The 22,472-nt window shown below is 39.5% G+C and overlaps 1 protein-coding gene across 26 annotated transcripts in view; it reads right to left on the reverse strand.

Annotated features, from left to right (window-relative positions):
- Window positions 1–317: 317 nt before the first annotated feature.
- Window positions 318–22,472, reverse strand: part of nedd4l.L (NEDD4 like E3 ubiquitin protein ligase L homeolog) — a 253,294-nt gene continuing 231,139 nt past the window's right edge. For all 26 annotated transcript variants that reach the window (XM_041569986.1, XM_041569997.1, XM_041569996.1 and 23 more), the window contains 12 exons: window positions 20,150–20,215; window positions 18,457–18,686; window positions 17,241–17,362; window positions 16,018–16,088; window positions 14,478–14,573; window positions 12,381–12,454; window positions 9,900–9,960; window positions 6,866–6,925; window positions 5,712–5,819; window positions 5,148–5,244; window positions 3,238–3,310; window positions 318–1,897 (listed from right to left, as the gene is read on the reverse strand). In XM_041569986.1, coding sequence (XP_041425920.1) covers window positions 1,795–1,897; window positions 3,238–3,310; window positions 5,148–5,244; window positions 5,712–5,819; window positions 6,866–6,925; window positions 9,900–9,960; window positions 12,381–12,454; window positions 14,478–14,573; window positions 16,018–16,088; window positions 17,241–17,362; window positions 18,457–18,686; window positions 20,150–20,215 — 1,161 coding nt within the window. In that variant the 3' untranslated portion in view covers window positions 318–1,794. The remainder of the gene's footprint in view (window positions 1,898–3,237; window positions 3,311–5,147; window positions 5,245–5,711; window positions 5,820–6,865; window positions 6,926–9,899; window positions 9,961–12,380; window positions 12,455–14,477; window positions 14,574–16,017; window positions 16,089–17,240; window positions 17,363–18,456; window positions 18,687–20,149; window positions 20,216–22,472) is intronic.

Below are 22,472 nucleotides of genomic sequence, written 5' to 3' on the forward strand. Positions count from 1 at the left end.
TTTTAAAAATTATTTCCTTTTTCTCTGTAATAATAAAACAGTAGCTTGTACTTGATCCCAACTAAGATATAATTAATCCTTATTGGAAGTAAAACCAGCCTATTGGGTTTATTTAATGTTTACATCATTTTCTAGTAGACTTAAGGTATGAAGATCCAAATTCCCGAAAAATCCCTTATCCAACAAAACTCCAGTTCCTGAGGATTCTGGATAGCAGGTCCCATACCTGTACTGATATACCTGAAAGCCTCAGCTGACATCAAAGCCAATGCGAGAGAAAAGTCAACGGCTAAAAGAAAATACCACATTTGCCCAAGTTTTATGGTTTTTTTTGCCCGTTTTATGGTTTCGTTCATTTGCATCATTTCCACCAGTGAAACGTTACACAGTTTGAGCGGAGACTGGCATAACAGATAATTCTACGCTATCAGTTTCCTTTCACATTCTATTTTGCAGTGAAATCAAGGAGGAATCACAAGAGACAAGTTCAGGCACTACAGTATAGGCATGCAACAAGCTCATCAGAACAGTGACAAATAATAAAATAATAATATTGGGGTGATTCGGTGACCCACAAAAGGTAAAATGACAGTCGGCATAGCAATAAGGCTGAACGCTACATTCACTGTCTTTTTTTTTTATACAACAACAGCCTGAAAGGTGTAGAAAGGTTTATCTCCATAGAAAAGGACAGTGTCACGGTGATTGGGAGGTGAAGAAAAAGAATCGTTTAGACAATTAAAGTGCCTTCTAATCAGGTGCAGATCAGATAACGTGGGAGAGGCCGCGGCACTGGGTGCAGAGCTGACACTCGTTATGGCCGTCTCCCAGCGACAAAAAGAGAAGCGCAATAGTTGATAATAAAAAGTATGAATTTCTGTACAGTTTTAACAACAACATAAATATTTCCAAGCATGAATGAACACTATAATAGATGTATAGATCACCAATAATATTCCTGACATGCTTCCGTAAAATAAAAAAAATCATTGCATCGCCTGTTAATTACAGTCACCAATGGAAATACAGAAATCAATGTGAATACGTGGGCAGCAGGGGGCGATACCGAGGCCACTAGAGAGCATGATAACATGCAGGGGGGGTTTTTTGGTCTATAGAGGCCTCCGTCGGGGAGCAGAACGGTTGCTTCTCCACACCAACATGGCCTTCGTCAGGACTTTGGGGCATTGAAGGAAAGATGGCTCGTGTTCTTTGAGTATGTCGCTTTAATTAAATTGAAATAAAATCTGAAAAGAGGTCTAAATCATTTTAAAAAGTAAACATGAGGTTTAATACTATACATTTGATGTGATTAGTTCCATTCGTTAGAAAGTTGTGTAAAATACGTGTCGAGGGCTTGGACGAGGCGCCACATAAATAGAGCGAGTCCTCCTGAAATGTGGTGTAAAGTGTAGGCCCGGAGAGCCTGGGATATCTCAATCACGTAACGCCATCCGTCGTCATGGCAACGCCTGAAACGAGCACCTGCGCTGCAGAACCCATATCAGGGGCCGTTTGGCAAAGACACCGGAGAAAGGCTTCCATATTGGCACAGTCTGAGCCATTGTCTGTCTGTCTGGAGCAATTCACAAAGGAAAATGGTGCCGTTTTTGCCGGTAAGCGCCGTTCCCACTCGTCCTGCGGTCGGCTCTATGTGTCGCTTACACAAAACGGACACGGAGGAATTGATTTTGTATCCGTGTATTTGCAATTGTCCCTCCTATATCAGTGGTAATATCCGTGTGACAAGTTCCCAGTGCAAGCTGGAGAGAGAGAGAGAGAGACGGGGCCTTCTTAATCTACACCTTCGAAACCCTGAGCGTTCTCCACGGCCATGAGGAGCTTCTCCCGTAGATCTTCAAACGAGTCGTACGGAGGTAAGTCCAGACGGTTAAAGCTGGGGAGAGGAAAAAACTGCAGTTACTCACAGCAACCAATCAGATTTTTGCTCTCAGTTCCTAATTGGCACAACAATGTTCCAACCTGGACTGATGCAAAATAGCTTTGCTTGTAACCGAGCCCCTGTATTATCTGTGGCCACTGATACAGGGATAATACAGTGAATAAAGTACCCCCTCTTGTAAAATATAAGGATATTATAAGTGACCGAGGAGTTCCATGACCATATAAAAGTACGCGGCTGAAGGTCACGGAACTCCGAGGTTACTTCTAATATCCGCAACTGGGGGTACTTAATTTATTATAATACACATGTTTCAGTGAGTCATGTGACAAATGACATCACTAAGCTCCGTTAATAACTGATGACATCACTAAGCACCGTTTATTAGGATATAATTTACAGGATAATCATGGCTCTTGGGTATTACATCCTGAATCTTCTACTGTCCTTATAAGAAGCAATGCCCACACCATCACAAAGGGGACATAAATGGAAGGGAAACGAGGGTTATAAATAAAGTATTGTCCCCTTGCTGGATTTTGGGTAAAGGGAAACGAAAGCCCCCAAAAAGTAAACTTAACCTTCAATACTTCTCTCACTTTAAATAATTAAAAAATGATAAAAATAAAAAAATAATGAAGACCAATTGAAAAATTGCTTAGAATTGGCAATTCTATAACATACTAAAAGTGAACTTTAAGGTCAACCACCCCTTTAAGTTGCATGGCCCTGTATAACTCCAGCCAGAAGGTGGCCATACACAGGGAGATCTGCTCATATGGCGATGTCACTAAACAAGCGGATCTCTCCCCGATGAGCCCAAATTGAAGTGGGCAATATCGGGCTGATCCGATCGTGGGCTCAGTGATCGGATCAGAATGGAGGCCAAACAGGTGGTCAGATTGCAGGACTGCATCAACGAAAAGATGCATCCGCGATCCAACGGGATTTTTTACCCTGCCCGATCGACATCTGCCTGGTTTTCGGCCAGATTTCGATCGGAAAAACCTGCCGGGGGCTCTACACAAGGGCCAATAAGCTACCAACTTGATCTGTCGGCAGCTTTTATTGGCCCGTGTATGGGGACCTTAACACTTTTTTCTTCTGGTTGCTCTACTGCTACAGAGAACATGGCTCAGAAAGACTAGAAGGAGGAGGGTCATTCAGTAGGAATAAGCAGGTGAGTGGGGCTTGTATGGGAAGCAGCACAGTAGCCATAGGGCCTAATTCTCACAAGCAGAAGGTTACTGTTCATTTAATTATAAAGAGAATGTCACTGGTTACCAGGGATAGGACTGGAGAGTAGCGCAACCTACCAGAGTGCAGGGACTTACCATGTGTGAGCTCTGGGCAGTTTCTCTGGACTTCCCCACTGCTCGATTGTAAACAGCTGAGGACCATTTGAACCTACAGGAAAAGACAAAATACTGAATGTTGCCTAAAAATATATATAAATAATCGCTATGGTACAGGGTATTTTTATGATCTTACTCCTACTGGACATTCATTAGGCTCTGTGTTTGGGGAAATAAATCTTAACCTCAGAACCACTCGGTGCTTATTGCACGGTGCTGACAAATATAATAATGTCCATAGTCACTAATATAAGGCAGCCAACCCGTTACATAGCAGCCTCATATCTAACACTAATATTAATTCCAGTCTAGGTTGCAGTATCTGCCCGATACCCCCCACTCTCTGCCACTCGAATGTCAAGTTTTAATCCAACTATAACTCACTCTAATACCAAGATCCAATCTACGGAATCAATCTGCTCTACACCCTCCACATCACACTCTAATGTCAAGTTCTAGTCCAGGTTATTGTATGTCCTACACCCCCCATATCTCATGGATGTTGGAATCTAAGGAGAACAATTTCACCTAAGCCCATAGTTCACTCTTATAGTTACATAGTTAATTTGGGTTGAAAAAAGACCAAAGTCCATCAAGTTCAACCCGTCCAAATAAACCCTGATGTATATATATTAGGGATGCACCAAATCCAGGTTTCGGTTCGGGATTCAGCCTTTTTCAGCAGGATTCGGATAAATTCTTCTGCCCGGCTGAACTGAATTTGCATATGCAAATTAGGGGCAGGGAGGGAAACTGCGTGACTTTTTTTAACAAAACAAGGAAGTATAAAAATGTTTCCCCTTCCCATACCTAATTTGCATATGCAAATTAGGATTTGGATTCAGCCAAATCTTTCACAAAGGATATGGGGGTTCGGCTAAATCCAAAATAGTGGATTCAGTGCATTCTAATACATATATATATATATTTATATACACACACACTCATGCGAACTTATAACAGGTGCATATATAAACTATATATACCCACAAGACCCACTCTAATTCCGCGTTCTAATCTAGGATAGAATATACCCCATATCCTACTCCTCTCCAATAAATTACCATTGCTCTTAAAGGAACCCTTAAACTGTAAACCTTAAAATAAGTGAATATAAAATTAATGAGGGTGCTATTCTAAGCACTTTTGCAATGTACATTCATTATTTATTTTTAATTCCAAGATATTAAAGGATACATGTACTGTTAATATGAATGAATTTAGTTACAACAGCGCCACCTGCTGGTCATTTTCCCACCAGTCTGACCACCAAGTAGTCAAGGAAGTTGTCAGGAGAAAGAAAGAGGCTGCTCTGATGTTCTTCTGCTTAGGAAAAAAATTAGAAACCTTTCTCAAATCTTTCCTAAGCAGAAGAACATCAGAGCAGCCTCTTTCTTTCTCCTGACAACTTCCTTGACTACTTGGTGGTCAGACTGGTGGGAAAATGACCAGCAGGTGGCGCTGTTGTAACAAAATTCATTCATGTTAACAGTACATGTATCCTTTAATATCTTGGAATTAAAAATAAATAAATAATGAATGTACATTGCAAAAGTGCTTAGAATAGCAACCTCATTAATCTTACAGACACTTATTTTTAAGGTTTAATTAAACTTTAAATACCACTGGAGCGCAGCAGTGACTGTATGTATTTATACAATTTGAGAAATTTGAAAATACACCAATAAAAGGGTGTTTGCAGACTAAAGTACTGCCTGTTCCTGGTCTGTTTCCTATACTTTCAAATTGAATGCTTATCACATGATGGATGGTGTGTGTTGAAACAGCAGGTCTATACGTATCTGATTTCGTTTGCTCATCTTGTTCTGAATATTGTATGTATTTATACTTGACTTGCAGTAAGAGCAATGGATGGATTCCCTACTTACCGTATAGTTCAGCAAATCCATTCATAGGCACACGTGACGTCCCAGTTACAAACTGCAGCAAGCGTATGCGTTTCTCGGCATCCATTAATAACACTGCCTAAAGGAACACAACATATAAATAGAAAAAAACACGGGCTTATATCTCCTGAACATGTAAAATGTTTTCATAGAAGTGTAAGAGAGCTTTAGTATGTGTGTGTATATACTGCCTATCAATAACATGGGACTCATAACAAAAAGGCAATATATATCCAAAAATAATCCAGATATATATATATTTCTCAGGGCCACACTGAGTGGCTGGACTATGCATAAGGCACTCATATAGTACAGGAATGGGATTCGTTATCTGGAAACCCGTTATCCAGAAAGCTCCAAATTACGGAAAGTCCATCTCCCATAGACTCCATTTTATCTAATAATCAGAATTTTTAAAAATGATTTCCTTTTTCTGTGTAATAATAAAACAGTAGCTTGTACTTGATCCCAACTTAATCCTTATTGGAAGCAAAACCAGCCTATTGGGTTTATTTCGTTTTTATATGAAGAACAGGAGCCCGTTACCTTCCAAAACCACTGTATGGCCGGGTGGTTAGGGCAGTAGCCGTTCTTATACAGTGTATGTTGCCTCCAGTCGTTCACATCAACATCACCGAGCCCACACATTAGTAACTAATAGAGGAAAGAAGATTCTTTATTATGAGTCATGTCACATTACAATAAGAAGGAGATATGAGTAATTAACTAACATTTTGGATATAGAGAAATGGTCCTGCAGGGGGGGGGGGTCAGAAGATTTAGGTGTAGCATAGAAGTACAAGATATAGAGGCTGATACTGGGTGGGGGTGAGATTTGGGGTGCTTATTTGCTACCCTGGGCACCCCTGGAACTGTATCCCACTAACTGGCAGTTTCTCCAAACAAACAGCAAAGAATGCCATTGATTAAGAAATGCTCCAGAAATGGAATTGAAAGGGGTAGTTCACCGTTAAATTGCCTTTAGTATGTTATAGAATGTCTAATTATAAGCAACCTTTCAATTAGTCTTCATTATTTATTTTGAAACGTTTTTTAAATTATTTGCCTTTTTCTTCTGACTCTTTCCAGCTTGCAAATGGGGGTCACTGACCCCATCTAAAAAACAAATGCTCTGTAAGGCTACAAATGTATTGCTAATTTGTATTACTCCTCTATATAGTCAAGCCTCTCCTATTCATATTCCAGTCTCTTATTCATATCAATGCACAGTTGCTAGGGTGATTTGGACCCTAGCAACCAGACAGCTGAAATTGCAAACTGGAGAGCTGCTGAATAAAAAGCTAAATAACTCAAAATCCACAAATAATAAAAAATGAAAACCAATTGCAAATTATCTCTGAATGTCACTCTCTACTTCATACTAAAAGTTATTGTAAAGGTGAACAACCCCTTTAAAAAAAACGATTATTTATATTTTAGTCTGAGCAGGTTTCAATTTTCCTTTATTATCTGATCCAGCGTGAGGAGTAAGTACATAATCCCTCTTATTTATTCTACTTCACTGGGAGAGAAAATGAACGGGGGGGGTGTTTGCTGAACAGCAAGATGAGAAGGTGCCGGGGAATTAGAAATGAAGATTATGAATATAAATCTATAATCTAATTTAGTTTAACAGAACTTCTGCACATCCCATGAACTGCTAATAACTAGGAACATAAACGCAGGGGGCAGTCACTTACCTCCAGCTCATTTTCATCAAAGATTTTGATCAGATCAATAGGAATGAGTTCAGTAAAACCCTGGAAAACAAAGGAAAACTCTTTAGGGGAAAAAAAAACCCAGCTATTTAAATTGTAAAGAACCAATAAAAATCCAAATCCTACAGAAGCGGAAGGAGTTTCTGGGAATACATATTAACTAGGAATCATAATACAATTGATCTTCCCCGACACAAGAAAAGACGTATCCTTCAGCGAGAGTTGTTTACTGCTCCCTTATATATAGAAGCGGATATGCAGGACTGTGTATGGTATGTACAGGTGGGAGATCTGTTATGCGGAATCTTTGAGACCTGGGGGTTTCCAGATATGGGTTTTTTTCCTGTAATTCTGATCATCAAACCTTAAAGGAGAGGGAAAGCTACCAAAGTAGTTTATTGATAGATTAGCCACAATAGTAAAAGCTATAAGACTATATTTATTCTGCAGAATGCTTTACCATACCTGAGTAAACAACTCTAGAAGATCTCTGTTTGTTTAGGATAGCAGCTGCCATATTAGCTTGGTGTGACATCACTTCCTGCCTGAGTCTCTCCCTGCACCATCATGAACATGATGGTGAATTGTCCCAGCTCACTATTATACACATGTATGGGAGGTAACATCACTCAACTTCCCCAATGTTTATGCCACACACACATGCACACATAATGATCAAGCTGGGACACTTTACATGCGTGTGACCAAACATGCTTATCCGCTGTCTTGAGACCTGCAGTGGGTTGGGTAGCTGAGGAAAACCTGCAAAGCTGTCGGGTTTCGCATAATAAGTTCTTGATTCACCAACCAGACGAGCTGTCTGCTTGTACCCTGTCTGGTTATCTGTTTCAGCTGTGGGTCTTAGCCCTCCCTATTGCCTCACTGATCTAGGAAAGAGACTGCTCTGATGTTCGTCTGCTTAGTAAAAAATTAGAAACCTTTCTCACATCTTTCCTAAGCAGAAGAACATCAGAGCAGCCTCTTTCTTTCTCCTGACAACTTCCTTGACTACTTGGTGATCAGACTGGTCAGAAAATGACCAGCAGGTGGAGCTGTTGTAACAAAATTCATTCATATTAACAGTACATGTATCCCTTAAAGGAAAACTATACCCCCCAAACAATGTAGGTCTCTATAAAAAGATATTGCATAAAACAGCTCATATGTAAAATCCTGCTTCATGTAAATAAACCATTTTCATAATAATATACTTTTCTAGTATTATGTTCCATTGGGTAATCATAAATAGAAAATTGCCATTTTAAAAAATAAGGGCCGCCCCCTGAGATCGTAGGATTCACTGTACTCACAAACAAACCAACATACCATACATGTTAGGTCACATGAGCCAATTAACAGACAGTGTTGTGTCTTTTGCTTCCACACTTCTTCCTGTTACAGTTAGAGTTGAAGTATTTCTGGTCAGGTGATCTCTGAGACAGCACACAGACCATCACGAAATGGTGGCTCAAGGCAAGAGATGTAAAAAGGCAATATTTACTTAAATATATATTCCAGTTTGGTGAGATTCTTTAATATGCCACTTAATATGATATGAACTATCTGTTGCTTAAGTGTTCATTTCGGGGGTATAGTTTTCCTTTAATATCTTGGAATTAAAAATGAATGAATAATGAATGTACATTGCAAAAGTTCTTAGAATAGCACCCTCATTAATGTCACATTCACATATTTTAAGGTTTACTTATCCTTTAACCCGTATGCATAAAGCTTTAGTTAGGAACATTTTACCTTAAAAGGTTGAAAATATATGGACCTGTGTCTTTTTCAACCTCAACTAGTGTGTTACAATGGTATTACTTTGTGTACAGAGTATTATATATATATATATATATATATATATATATATATATATATATATATATTTATATATATATATATGTATGTATATATGAGTGACAGCTGTAATATTACATATTTGCAAATGACTAATAGCTCCCTCTATTTCTGGCATTTTTTGGCAGTAATGGCAGTTATGATAGAACCCACTGATGTTTCCAGCTCATACGGAATCATGGAACCGGAGGTACAAGTTTCTGCAGGGAGCAATACTATTTTAGGGTCCCTTGAAATCATCAGTGATGTATAGGCAGTAGGTGTTTGTTATAGGGTGTATTACAGAAACAACACTCCATTTTGCACCGATAGAAGGGAAGAGTTATATGAGGGCTAATGGAAAGGCTGAATGATATTAAAGGGATACTGTCATGGGAAAACATGTTTTTTTTTTAAACACATCAGTTAATAGTGCTGCTCCAGCAGAATTCTGCACTGAAATCCATTTCTCAAAAGAGCAAACAGATTGTTTTATATTCAATTTTGAAATCTGACATGGGGCTAGACATAGTCAGTTTCCCAGCTGCCCAAGTCATGTGACTTGTGCTCTTATAAACTTCAGTCACTCTTTACTGCTGTACTGCAAGTTGGAGTGATATCACCCCCTCCCTCCCCCCTCCCCCAGCAGCCTGACAGTTAAAGAACAATGGGAAGGTAACCAGATAGCAGCTCTCTAACTCAAGATAACAGCTGCCTGGTAGATCTAAGAACAACACTCAATAGTAAAAACCCATGTCTCACTGTGACTCCTTCAGTTACATTCAGAAGGAAAAATAACAGCCTGCCACAAAGTAATTCCACCCTAAAGTGCAGGCACAAGTCACATGACTGGGGCAGCTGGGAAACTGACAATATGTCTAGCCCCATGTCCGATTTCAAAATTAAATATAAAAAAAATCTGTTTGCTCTTTTGAGAAATTGATTTCAGTGCAGAATTCTGCTGGAGCAGCACTATTATTATTAACATGTATTTATTTAGCGCCAACATATTGCGTAGCACTGTAACTGATGGGTTTTGAAAAAAACATGTTTTTCCATGACAGTATCCCTTTAAAGAACACTGCCCAACATGTCCCAGTTAACACTAACATTAGATACACCAATAAAAACCAAACTGAGCACTATTCTAACACTGAATGGAAGAAACACGCATACTTACTTCTAAAAAGGCGTTCATCTGCTTCTGTACCCGATTAACAAACCTCCATTGGATAACGAGGCTACAAAAAAAGAAAAAAAAAAAGAAAGAAACTTTTAGTTAATTGAAAATAGTATCCTTTTATTGTCACTTTATGTTGATCTTACCCCTATAGACAGTTAAAGGGGTAGTTTGCCTTTACGTTAAAGTGTAGTATGTTATAGAATGGTCAATTCTACGTAACTTTTCAATTGGTCTTCATTTTTTATAGTTTTTGAATTATTTGTCTTCTTCTTCTGACTCTTTCCAGCTTTCAAATGGGGGTCACTGACCCCATCTAAAAACAAATGCTCTGTAAGGCTACAAATGTATTGTTATTGCTACTTTTTATTAATTATCTTTCTATTCAGGCCTCTCCTATTCATATCCCAGTCTCTTATTCAAATCAATGCATGGTTGCTAGGGGAATTTGGACCCTGGCTGGTGAACCAAACTGGAGAGCTGCTGAATAAAAAGCTAAATAACTCAAAAACCATAAATAATAAAAAATGAAAACGAATTGCAAATTGTCTCAGAATATCCCTCTCTACGTCATACTAAAAGTTAATTTAAAGGTTAAGAACCCTTTTAAAAATAAGACAAATGATATATATAAGTCTTATATATATAAGACATTGCAGCCCACTGATTTAAACCTGGTCTGAGTCGGGTGGGTTAGGGACTTATCCAGGTGGGCCCCAGGTAACCAGTCCTGCTGGATAAGGATTGTACTGGTATGTTCAGGTGATCATTTATGGTCCAATTGGTCTAGGGGTTAAACAACCAGATCTATACAATGTGGCCTAACATGTGGGTGGGGGAAATCTCCTCTTAGCCAGTGACCTCACCAAAGAGTGGACCATCTAGTTTAATGGGGAAATATCAAGAAAATAAAAATGTAATATAAGCTTCCTCATACTGAAATAAGAAATTTTATAAAAACAACCAATTAAAAATTCTGTCGCGTTTCTGAAATAATCAAGTTTATATTCACTATTCCTCTCTCAGCATCTGTTTCTCTTCATTCTCTCTTCATGCAACAGTTGGGTGTCAGATATTCATTGACAGTTAAGGTGGCCATACACAGGGCAATGTTGCCAAATGAGCGGATCTCTCCCCGATATGCCCACATTGAGGTGGGGGATAGCTAGGGTTGCCACCTTTTCTGGAAAAAAATACCGGCCTTCCTATATATTTATCTTTTTTCCCTATTAATAACATTGGGATCAACCATAGTTTTTACCGGCCAGGCCGGTAAAATACCGGCCAGGTGGCAACCCTAGCGATATTGGGCTGATCCAATCGTGGGCCCTAGGGCCCAATGATCGATCAGTGTAGGCAATACGTGCGGTCAGATTACAGGACCGTATCAACGAACATATGCAGCCACGATCCGACTGGAATTTTAACCCTGCCCAATCGACATTTGGCCGACTTTCAGCAAGACATCGATCGGGGGAAGCCCATCGGAGGGCCCCACACATGGGCCAATAAGCTGCCGACTCAGTTTGTCGGCAGCTTTTATAAGCCGTGTATGGGGGCCTTTGGATCCAATATATCTTATAGGGGGGCTCCTTTTGCCTAGAAGATGTATTAGAGCTCACTCTATTAAACTCACCAGACATCACGTCTCTCTACATGCAGGATTTGTGCAAAAGGCAGTTATTTTGTTACATTTTGTTTGTAGTTGAGTGAGCTCTAATACATCTGCTGGGAAAGGAAGCCCCCCTATAAGATATATTGGATCTGTCAATGAATATCTGACACCCAACTCCTGAATGAAGAGAAACAGATGCTGAGAGAGGAATAGTGGAGATAAACTTGAATATTTCTGAAACAATGCAGAATATTTAATTGATTGTATTTAGAAAGTTTCTTATTTGAGTATGACAAAGCTTGTATAGAAAGACCCCTCACAATAGAGAAGCTTTGCCCTGAGGTTTCTTTCACTTCACACGAGTCTTTATTTGACTTGAGATTTAAAGTAACAGCACCTCGCAGTCATCTGTAGCAATTGTATAGGAATAATGCGCTGCTTGTTCTTTTGATGAGTCAAAGTGACTAAAAATAACAGAAGGGTAAATAAGCAGCTGGGGTGCCTTTGTTTATAGAGAGGGAAAATGCACAGAAACGGCATCTGAAATGTCAATGCACAATCCTGGTTTCTCAATAGACATCACACGCCATTGTCAGATGGACCTTTTTGTGTAGAGATAAATATCAATATATAAATATATATCCAGCTTTGCAGTTAGAGAACAAAGTATATTCATTTTTGCTTTTTACCAGTTTTGATTCTCGTTTCTCTTGCCAATAATAATTGACTTGTGAACCCTGAGAATCAATGTCTGTGGGTTTTGGGAAAACAAAGCTTAAGGGTAAAGAAATCCCCATTTCTGTGGGTAAGCGGAGAACTTGCTGTGAAATAAGAACTGTGAGCGAGAAATAAAGAGCAGAACATACTCAATGTATTCTCGCTTGTTGTCATTAGTCACCACCATCTCTGATCCGTTCGGCTTCAGATCCACCTGGTAAGTCTACAAAGCAAACAAATGGGGTTTTGTTATTGTAAATGTCACCAAGGGGGCTTCTTTATAAAGGCGAAATCCATTTTACAGTGGAAAAACCGTGAAAAAAGTTTAAAGGAGAAGGAAAGTTAAAAAACAAATAAAGCTCTATCCCCCATATGTAATAAAAGGTGCTAAGTTTGCCCTGTAGCAGTAACTCATAGCAACCAATCGGCAGGTAGAATTTCCTGGTCACCTGTTTAACAGCAAACATCTTATTGGTTGCTATGGGTTACTGCCCCTGGGCAAACTTAGTGCCTTTTATTACATATGGGGGTATGTATTACACCTTAGGTGAAGATCTACTTACAATAATGCTGCCTCTATACAAGTTTCCCTGCATGTAGAGATTTATGTTCAAAATATTGAAGAGTGCATAAAATATTGATGACATCCCTCTGCTGATAGAATACTGCTCAATCAGGGCTTGCACATGTGCAGAATAAATCAGCCAATCCCTGCGCATGAGCAAATGATCCCTCTACTTCCCCCAGGCCAGCGATGACATTCTGATCACATGTTAAAAGCGAACGTCATCGCTGACCTCCTTCTCCTCCCCTTCATTGTGAAGTGCCTACAGCAATGATCGCGTCTTGTTGCTGTAAAAAAATGCAATCTTTGGTCCTTGTGACGCGAAGGGGTCATGAGGGAGAACCGCGCTTTCGTGCTTTCGGACCCAGACACAAAGGATATGACGCGCACTTTATCTAGATGGCGCAAAGTCCGCTGCAGTGATTCAATCCAATGTGCTGGTGCAAGTAAACCATAGCAAATTGAGTAATTAGAGTACGGCGTTTCAGGAGGGGGGCATGCAACCAACAGCTTGTAATGTTAATTTAAAAATACCTTTTATTCTCCTTTAAGGATAACATATTGATCTAACAGAGGTTTATACAAAGCAAAGAGTTTCCCTTAATGTCTATATGTAAAATCTACAATATCCAAAAAGTGCAAAATTATAGATATATGACACCATTTATCACCTTTCTACAGCTGGTGAAGTCCATTACAATAATCGGGACCTTTTATATATTTGCACATATTTATACCTAGGCTACCATTATCACCATAGTTACCATTACAATAATCCAACTGTTTATTATTTTAGTACTTTCATCCCCATAACTCGGTGGTTCCCTAACTCTGGGGCTGCCCCCCTCCCCCCCATAGGGCCCTGAATCAGCAGGTGGGTCAGTCTAAAGGCTAATTAGGGTAAAACTGGCCATAGATGTTGAGATTTTTAAAAGATCAGATCCTGATCGTGAGACCACGATCTTCTCAGAACGATTGTACGAATTGACCATCAACTAAAAAGACCAATTTGGCAGGAAAACAAAGGGGAGCTGCCTGCTTGGCACTGCAAACATAGATAGATTGCACTGGGACCGACAAAGATTTTTTGACCTGGCCGATCAATTTCCTGACAGATGTCGGCCGAAAAATTGTAAGATGATCATTCGAATCCCACTAACCGCACGATAATTTCGAAGGATTGGTCGGACTTCCCTAAAATTGGTCGTTCGGCAAGAAGAATCGTCGCGTCTATGGGGAGCTTAAGAGAATGTTTATTCACTCTTCTCCATATGCCCGAAAGCCTAAATTGCCCAGATTAAAGGCCAACTGGGCTAATATTCTTGGAACAATGGAAGATGAGCTGATAGAGCAGTATTTCCTACAACTGTAGGTTTCTAATGAGCTAAGGTAGCCCTGACCAAATCCTGGACCTTAATGGGGGTCTTGAACTGAAAAAGCCTTAATTACTTTGAAACAATTTCAGTTGTTAGTGTTACTGTTCCCTGGAGTCGGAGGTACCATAAACTGAAGAGTCATAGTCGATGGATTTATGTACCGACTCCACAGCCCTGGATAAATGTTTGCAGAAATGCTCCCAGCGATCCACATACAAGCCAGGCACTTTGGTGCTGTGTTTTTTTCGAGCTACCCATAGACCAATAAAAAAAATGATTTCAGTGGAAGAACTGGCTGTACCCACCTGACCAAAGTTTTCTTCATCTATGCAAAACATGAGATCCAGCTCAGTTGGGTCATTTTCTAAGATCCATTTTAAAGAATTGTAGTATTCGCCGTCCTGCAAAAACAAGACAATTAATTAATTAGCCGCGCACTACCGTCAGTTGATAATTTGCTATGACAGTGTGTCCCATGCAGGGGAAACCTTGATGTCCACAGGCATTACATAGGAGAATGGAAGTTAAAGGATAAGTATACCTTAAAAATAAGTGAATGTAAAATTGATGAGGGCGCTATTGAAGGGTGATATTAATGATATTAAAGTAGTCAAGGAAGTTGTCAGGAGAAAGAAAGAGGCTGCTCTGATGTTCTTCTGCTTAGGAAAGATTTGAGAAAGGTTTCTAATTTAATTCCTAAGCAGAAGAACATCAGAGCAGCCTCTTTCTTTCTCTTGACAACTTCCTTGACTACTTGGTGGTCAGACTGGTGGGAAAATGACCAGCAGGTGGCACTGTTGTAACACAATTCATTCATGTTAACGGTACATGTATCCTTTAATATCTTGGAATTAAAAAATAAATAAATAATGATGTACTTGTAAATATACACTGCAAAAGTGCTTAGAATAGCACCCTTATTCATTTTATATTCACTTATTTTTAAGGGTTACTTATCCTTTAAGCAGGCCTGGGTATCTTTTTTTATTTAAATCTATGCATACAAACTCTTTATTACCTATACCAGGAATTAACAGCCCTCTCCCAAATTTCCCAGAATCCTATCAAGTAGAGCTGCAGGTCAACAGGATGACATATATAAACTTTGTTTTCTGGTGCGGGGGGTCACCTGCTCCTCATTTTCTGTTTCCAGCCTTGGCTGAAGGCTACTTAAAGGGATACTGTCATGGGGAAAAAAATTTTTTCAAAATGAATCAGTTAATAGTGCTGCTCCAGCAGAATTCTGCACTGAAATCCATTTCTCAAAAGAGCAAACAGATTTTTTTATATTCAATTTTGAAATCTGACATGGGGCTAGACATATTGTCAGTTTCCCAGCTGCCCCCAGTCATGTGACTTGGGCTCTGATAAACTCCAATCACTCTTTACTGCTGTACTGCAAGTTAGAGTGATATCACCCCACCCTCCCTTTTCCCCCCCAGCAGCCAAACAAAAGTACAATGGGAAGGTAACCAGATAACAGCTCCCTAACACAAGATAACAGCTGCCTGGTAGATCTAAGAACACCACTCAATAGTAAAATCCAGGTCCCACTGAGACACATTCAGTTACATTGAGAAGGAAAAACAGCAGCCTGCCAGAAAGCATTTCTCTCCTAAAGTGCAGGCACAAGTCACATGACTGGGGGCAGCTGGGAAATTGACAAAATGTCTAGCCCCATGTCAGATTTCAAAATTGAATATACAAAAATCTGTTTGCTCTTTTGAGAAATGGATTTCAGTGCAGAATTCTGCTGGAGTAGCACTATTAACTGATGCGTTTTGAAAAAAACATGTTTTCAGATGACAGGATCCCTTTAATTTTGATGGCACCCAGACAACTTACCACTGACTCCATGTCTTTCAGCGTTATTTGTTTTCCCAGCATCATCTTGTAGAATGGCCTTATGAAGAAACCTAAAGGGAGATGGAACATCAAAAAAGAAAAATTAAAAAATGATCAGAGATGACAAATGGCAATTAGCCGGAGCACAGAAAACAGGCACGGCGAAAGGCGCCAATATTTCTCACCACATTGCACTGCGGCAGCCATTACTGTAATTGAGAGTTATTGTGCCATGGTTAGAGCTAATGGGACTGTAAATCCACATCAAACATGTCGTGCCCGTTAGCAATAATAATAATGAGTCGGCATTGTTCCCAGCAAAGGGAAGAAGTATCAATCTCTTAATGTTTCCTGAAATGCTTTATGGGCCTGATAAGCCCTAATGGATGAATTGGAAATGATGAGGTCCAAAAAGCTGGCAAATCTGTTAATGATTGCTAAAAAGCAACATTTAGATTGGAGTGCAAAAAAAAAAATGCTTTGAGAAATACCAACTGCGTGTGCAGAACAATTTTATGCATGAAAAATCCAAACGATTGTTCTATTGATTGTCATCAAACAACCCCTGTACCTCTGCTTATGTGAACGGATTTAGAAAATAACCTATATTAAATTCTGTTATTCCAATAAAGGATTTATTTCCAGTCTTTTAGTTATAGGGCAATTGCACACTGTGAGATATTAGCAGTTTTAGACTGCTAATACCAAGCGTCTGGCTCAACAGCTGTCTCTAAAAGTCAGTCGTTAGCTCTAGGGTTATCTGACTATACAAGTAGCAAAGAGAGATTGCATAGACAGGCTGATCTGATCACCTCTGCTTGTTACTCTGTCTGCACTGGTTCAGGATTGGTGCAGAGAAGCTGAGCGTTTTTGCACCAAAATCCACTGTGTGTGTGTCTGCAACGAGGCCAACAGAGTGCCTGTCAGTGCAAATGGAAGAGCAAGTGGATTGGCTGCATAAATTCAGGCTGAGAAACAGCCACTAGCCTTAGGGTTGCTAACACTCTGACCATCAGAGAGATCAGTTGAGCAGAAACCTTGGTATAAGCAGTCTAAAACTGCTACTATCTCAGAAACCACTAAAAAAGAAAATGGATCATATGTTGTGAGGTTTTATAACAGAGGTGTTCCATAAGAGTCAGAAGACTTAGCATGGGAAGACTAAAGTATAGAGAGGGTACTGTAATGCTGGCGCTGGGTTTATTTGGTTCTTTGGACATTACCATCTAATAATTTTCCATGGAACACGGCGAGCCCGGCAATCCGACCAATAAACGTGAAGTAGGAAAGGTGATCTTCGTTGCAAAGACCCGAATTAGGATTTATTTGAAGTGTGTAATTGTCCCTGTAAAGAGCAAAGGAAAAAAGACACATAGATTTAGATCTTTAAATGCTAAACAATGTTTTGGGCTTCTTGAGAGCTGAGCAAACTGAGCATGTGCAGTGCCACTGACACTCAAAAGATGGTTTGACAGGACTCAAGATGGGGATTTGCTGCAGACAAAGGCCTGGATCATTGCTGTTATAGGGCTGCTGAACCTTTGGGTTGGTGCAGTAAGTTTAATTTCTAAAATACAGCATTTCTAACCATATTCATTTTTATGCTTTCATCTTTAATTATTAACAGACTGTTTATATACTGTACATAGAAAATCAATGACCATAACAATTGGCTTTATATCATAGTACACAAAGAAGGGGTGTCACATAAAGAGGGTGCAGAACTTTGCACCAACAGAAAGGCCGGAGATGTGAAGTTCCAGATCTAAATAAATGCCATTAAAGGAGAACTAAACCCTAAAAATTAATATTGCCAAAAATGCCATATTTTATATAGTGAACTTATTGCACGAGGCTAAAGTTTCAGCTTGTCAATAGCAGCAATGATCCAGGACTTCAAACTTGTCACAGGGGGTCACCATCTTGGAAAGTGTCTGTGACACTCACATGCTCAGTGGGCTCTGATTGGCTGTTGAGAAGCTAAGCTTAGGGCTCGTCACTAATTATCCAGCAGAAAATGAGCTTCCCTGGCTGTAATATAAGCTGATGCTACAGGTTTGCTGATTATTAAATTCTGATGCTAATTGCACTGGTTTCTGTGCTGCCATGTAGTAATTATGTGTATTAATTACTAATCAGCCTTATATTGTGACATTTCTATTCTATGTGTACTGTATATTGTGAGTGGGTCCCTAAGCTCAGTAAGTGACAGCAGCACAGAGCATGTGCAGTGAATCAGCAGAAAAGAAGATGGGGAGCTACTGGGGCATCTTTGGAGACACAGATCTTTACTGCTAAAGGGCTGTGGTTGCCTTGGGCTGGTACAGAAGCACAAAACATCATGTACAACATTTCTAGTTACTTCTTTAGTTAAGCTTTAGTTCTGGATGATTTGCTACAAGCACAGAGGGATCATGCAGGCTGTGCTATTGCACTTACGTAGCAGAGTATTCAAACAGCCCGTAGTACGGATTGAACATCTCTTTGGACAGAAGGAAGAACCATTCCCTTGCGACTCCCCCATAATCGAGGCCCTTTTCCGACTCAAATTCAATCCACAATCTGGCTTTAAGGACATCCGGCCGCTTCACCGACATTATCCTCCTGTACGATTCTTCGAAAATGTTGTTTCTGTGAAGCTTCATTTCAAATCGGTTTGGTATATCCGCCTAAATGACAGAGAGAGAGAGAGAGAGGTTATGTGAAGTGCAGCACTCCAGGCAAAACAACATGGACATTAGCTTTATTATAGGCTTTATTATAGGCTTTATTAGAGGCTTTATTATAGGCTTTCCTGACACAAATGTGGCTTCAAAGATCACTAGGCTATAAAGTGGTGTAAATAGAATGGTACTAAAACACTGCAAAGCCTCAACAAACCACCAGGGGGCACTATACACATACACTGAAATGAAGCAACTCCACGCACACTTGGTGCTAAGTTATCATATCAGCCAATCAGAATTTACATTGACTCCTCGAATGAAACTGATTGGTTGCTACAGGTAAATGCTTTGGAGCAAATTTGCATTATCTTCCAAGTTGTTAAAGGGCAATTATTGTAGTAAAGGCATGTGAAATAAAGGTAGTGCCCTCCCTTTTGTCAGTTAACTCTACTGAATAAGCCCGAGTTTCATTCCAGTAATATAAATGTCTTTAATGTTGTGTATTACAGCAACACCCCCATGCTTCATAATTAGGAGAGGGCAGTGCCAGAATGAAAACAGTAAACAAGTCAGGATAATTATGCTAATAGCTTTTGCAATGACATCTAGATTTAACAGTTATTAATGCTCTTTAATTGGCTGCCAAAAATAGTTTTCTGTTTAAACCCTATGGCACTGAACACAGATGAGATGTTCCCAATACTTTGTATTATTTATTTGTATTATTTATTATTACTTTATGCATCAATGGTGTTATTCTTATATCGACAGGTTAATTGGCGCCTGATAAAACTGCCCATAGCGTGGGTCGCTTTAGATTGTAAGCTTTTCCAGGGCAGGGCGACTGAATCTATGTAAAAGCACTGCGGAATATATCAGTGTGATATTAATAGAGAATAAGGTGAATGACTCTATGTGAGCTTCACAGGGTACTTATTAATGGGTTACATTGACTAAAGGACAAAAATTAAGCCCTACAGCATAATGGGAAATATTAATTTCACTACTGTAGTGTAAAAGGAATATTCATATTTACCTAAGGAAAGACACACAGTCCCCATTCTAATCTCGGGGAAAATCCAGGGTTTCCTAGTAGCCTCCTGCGTATTTCCCTCCCCCCCCTAAAAAACTCATAAAAGTAAGTTTCCCTTGAAATGGGAGCTGAAGAAGTAATAGAGAAGGCAAGCATGGCTTTTATTTACTCAGATTGGGCTTTTATGACTATGTAAAGAACAAGTCTCCTTGAAATGAACCTTGGGAAACAAACACAAGCCAAAGAGATAAGTTACGTGCCAAGGCTTTAGAGCGTGAGTCATGAGATCACTGAAAGATGTGTTACTCTTCTTGGTGAATGATTAGCTACATTATATAGTAGGAAGGAGTATCTATTTCCTTACTTACAACTAGTGATAACAACGTTTCTAATGTGCCCCGAGCAGTTACTCTTGAAATACGCCATTACTTACAGGTTTCTTCAACTTCTTTCTGAAGTAGTCGTATTTCTGCTTAAATTCTCTGGAGTAAGGGACGGCCTGAAAAACAGAGACAAAAATGTTATTTGCTGTTTCTTTTATCCTGTTATTTACATTCATGTTTTGCTGTGGGACCCACAGATGGAGCAGACCCTGCTGGCACATGTTGTAGGAATGCCATTCATTTCCATGGAATATGGCAGTGCCAATTTCTGCCATTAAGCCTGGTATATGCATAAAGCTGTTACTGGTTGCATACTGGGATTGCTTGTGCTTTTCCAGTGTCCTGGAGTCAGTCTCTTTCTGCACCAAACTGTATATTTCAACCACAAAAATGAGGGTTTTGGCACTCAAAAAAACACAAAGGTTACCAAAAAATAAGTTAAAAACAAAAAAACTTTATTTGGTCAAAATCTATATTGCCTTGGTGTTTTGTGCTTTCTGAGCATCTAATCATAGGCCTATGATCAGTCTAGGATTAAAGGAGGACTAAAACCTTAACATGAATGTGGCTAAAAATGGCATATTTTATATACTGAACTTATTGCACGAGGCTAAAGTTTCAGCTTGTCAATAGCAGCGATGATCCAGGACTTCAAACTTGTCACAGGGGGTCACCAACTTGGAAAGTGTCTGTGACACTCACATGCTCAGTGGGCTCTTATTGGCTGTTGAGAAGCTAAGCTTAGGGCTCGTCACTAATTATCCAGCAGAAAATGAGCTTCCCCTGTAATATAAGCTGATGCTACAGGTTTGCTGATTATTAAATTCTGATGCTAATTGCACTGGTTTCTGTGCTGCCATGTAGTAATTATCTGTATTAATTACTAATCAGCCTTATATTGTGACATTTCTATTCTATGTGTACTGTATATTGTGAGTGGGTCCCTAAGCTCAGTAAGTGACAGCAGCACAGAGCATGTGCAGTGAATCAGCAGAAAAGAAGATGGGGAGCTACTGGGGCATCTTTGGAGACACAGATCTTTACTGCTAAAGGGCTGTGGTTGCCTTGGGCTGGTACAGAAGCACAAAACATAATGTAGCTACTTCTTTAGTTATGCTTTAGTTCCCCTTTAAGTGCTTAGAAAGCACAAAACATGTAAGGCAATAAAGATATTGTCCAAATAAAGTTTTTTGTTTGTAACTGTTTTTTTTTATTTTGGTGACCTTTGTGTTTTTTTGAGTGCCTTTACGCACCCCTTGCTGAGGGTCTGGGGCTGGCGCACGTTATTAGTTTCCACTGGGTACTGTGCTTTATGTTTCAGTATACTTTTTTTCTGCATTAAATTGCCCTGACATTGAGCTGCTTGGTGTTTGGTGTTTGAGCAACATTTGTACATCAGTATTTGCCCAGAGCATTAATAACAGTATTTCAGGCACAGTGCATTATTGATGTTACAGATCAGCCGTATTTATATTGAATTCTCCAGGTAATTTGATGTGAACAGTTTAGAATTCAATACACAAGTCTTTCAGAAGATGACATCAGTGTCAAGAAGGTTCTGGTATTTAAAGGGCTTGTTCACCTTTAAATTAACTTTTAGTACGACGTAGAGAGTGATATTCCGAAACAATTTGCAATTGGTTTTCATTTTTTATTATTTGGTTTTTGAGTTATTTAGCTTTTTATTCAGCAGCTCTCCAGTTTGCAGTTTAAGGAATCTGGTTACTAGGGTCCAAATTACCCTAGCAACCATGCACTAATTTCAATAAGAAACTGGGCTATGAATAGGAGAGGACTGAATAGAAAGATGATTAATACAAAGTATCAATAACAATATATTTGTAGTCTTCCAGAGCATTTGGTTTTTAGGCGGGGTCAGTGACCTCCTTTGGAAAGATGGAAAGAGTCAGAAGAAGAAGGCAAATAATTGATTAACAATAAAAAATGAAGACCAATTGATAAATTGCTTAGAATTAGCCATTCTAACAGGGGTCCCCAACCTTTTTTTACTCGTGAGCCACATTTGAATGTAAAAAAGAGTTGGAGAGCAACACAAGCATGAAAAATTCCATGGGGATGTCAATTAAGGGTTGTTGTTGGCTGTTTGGTAGTCCCTTCATGGACTGGTAGCCTACAGGAGGCTCTATTTGGCAGAACACCTGGTTTCTATGCAACCAAAACTTGCCATGAAGCTGGGAATTCAAAAATAAGCACCTGCTTTGAGGCCACTGGGAGCAACATCCAAGGGGTCGGTGAGCAACATGTTGCTCGCGAGCTACTGGTTGGGGACCACTGCATTACATATCAAAAGTTAACTTAAAGGACATGTAAACCCCCCACGCAAAAATGTAATCACTGAAGAGCCTCTTTAAA

Source organism: Xenopus laevis, chromosome 1L, assembly GCF_017654675.1.
Source record: "Xenopus laevis strain J_2021 chromosome 1L, Xenopus_laevis_v10.1, whole genome shotgun sequence".
Lineage (NCBI taxonomy): Eukaryota > Metazoa > Chordata > Amphibia > Anura > Pipidae > Xenopus > Xenopus laevis.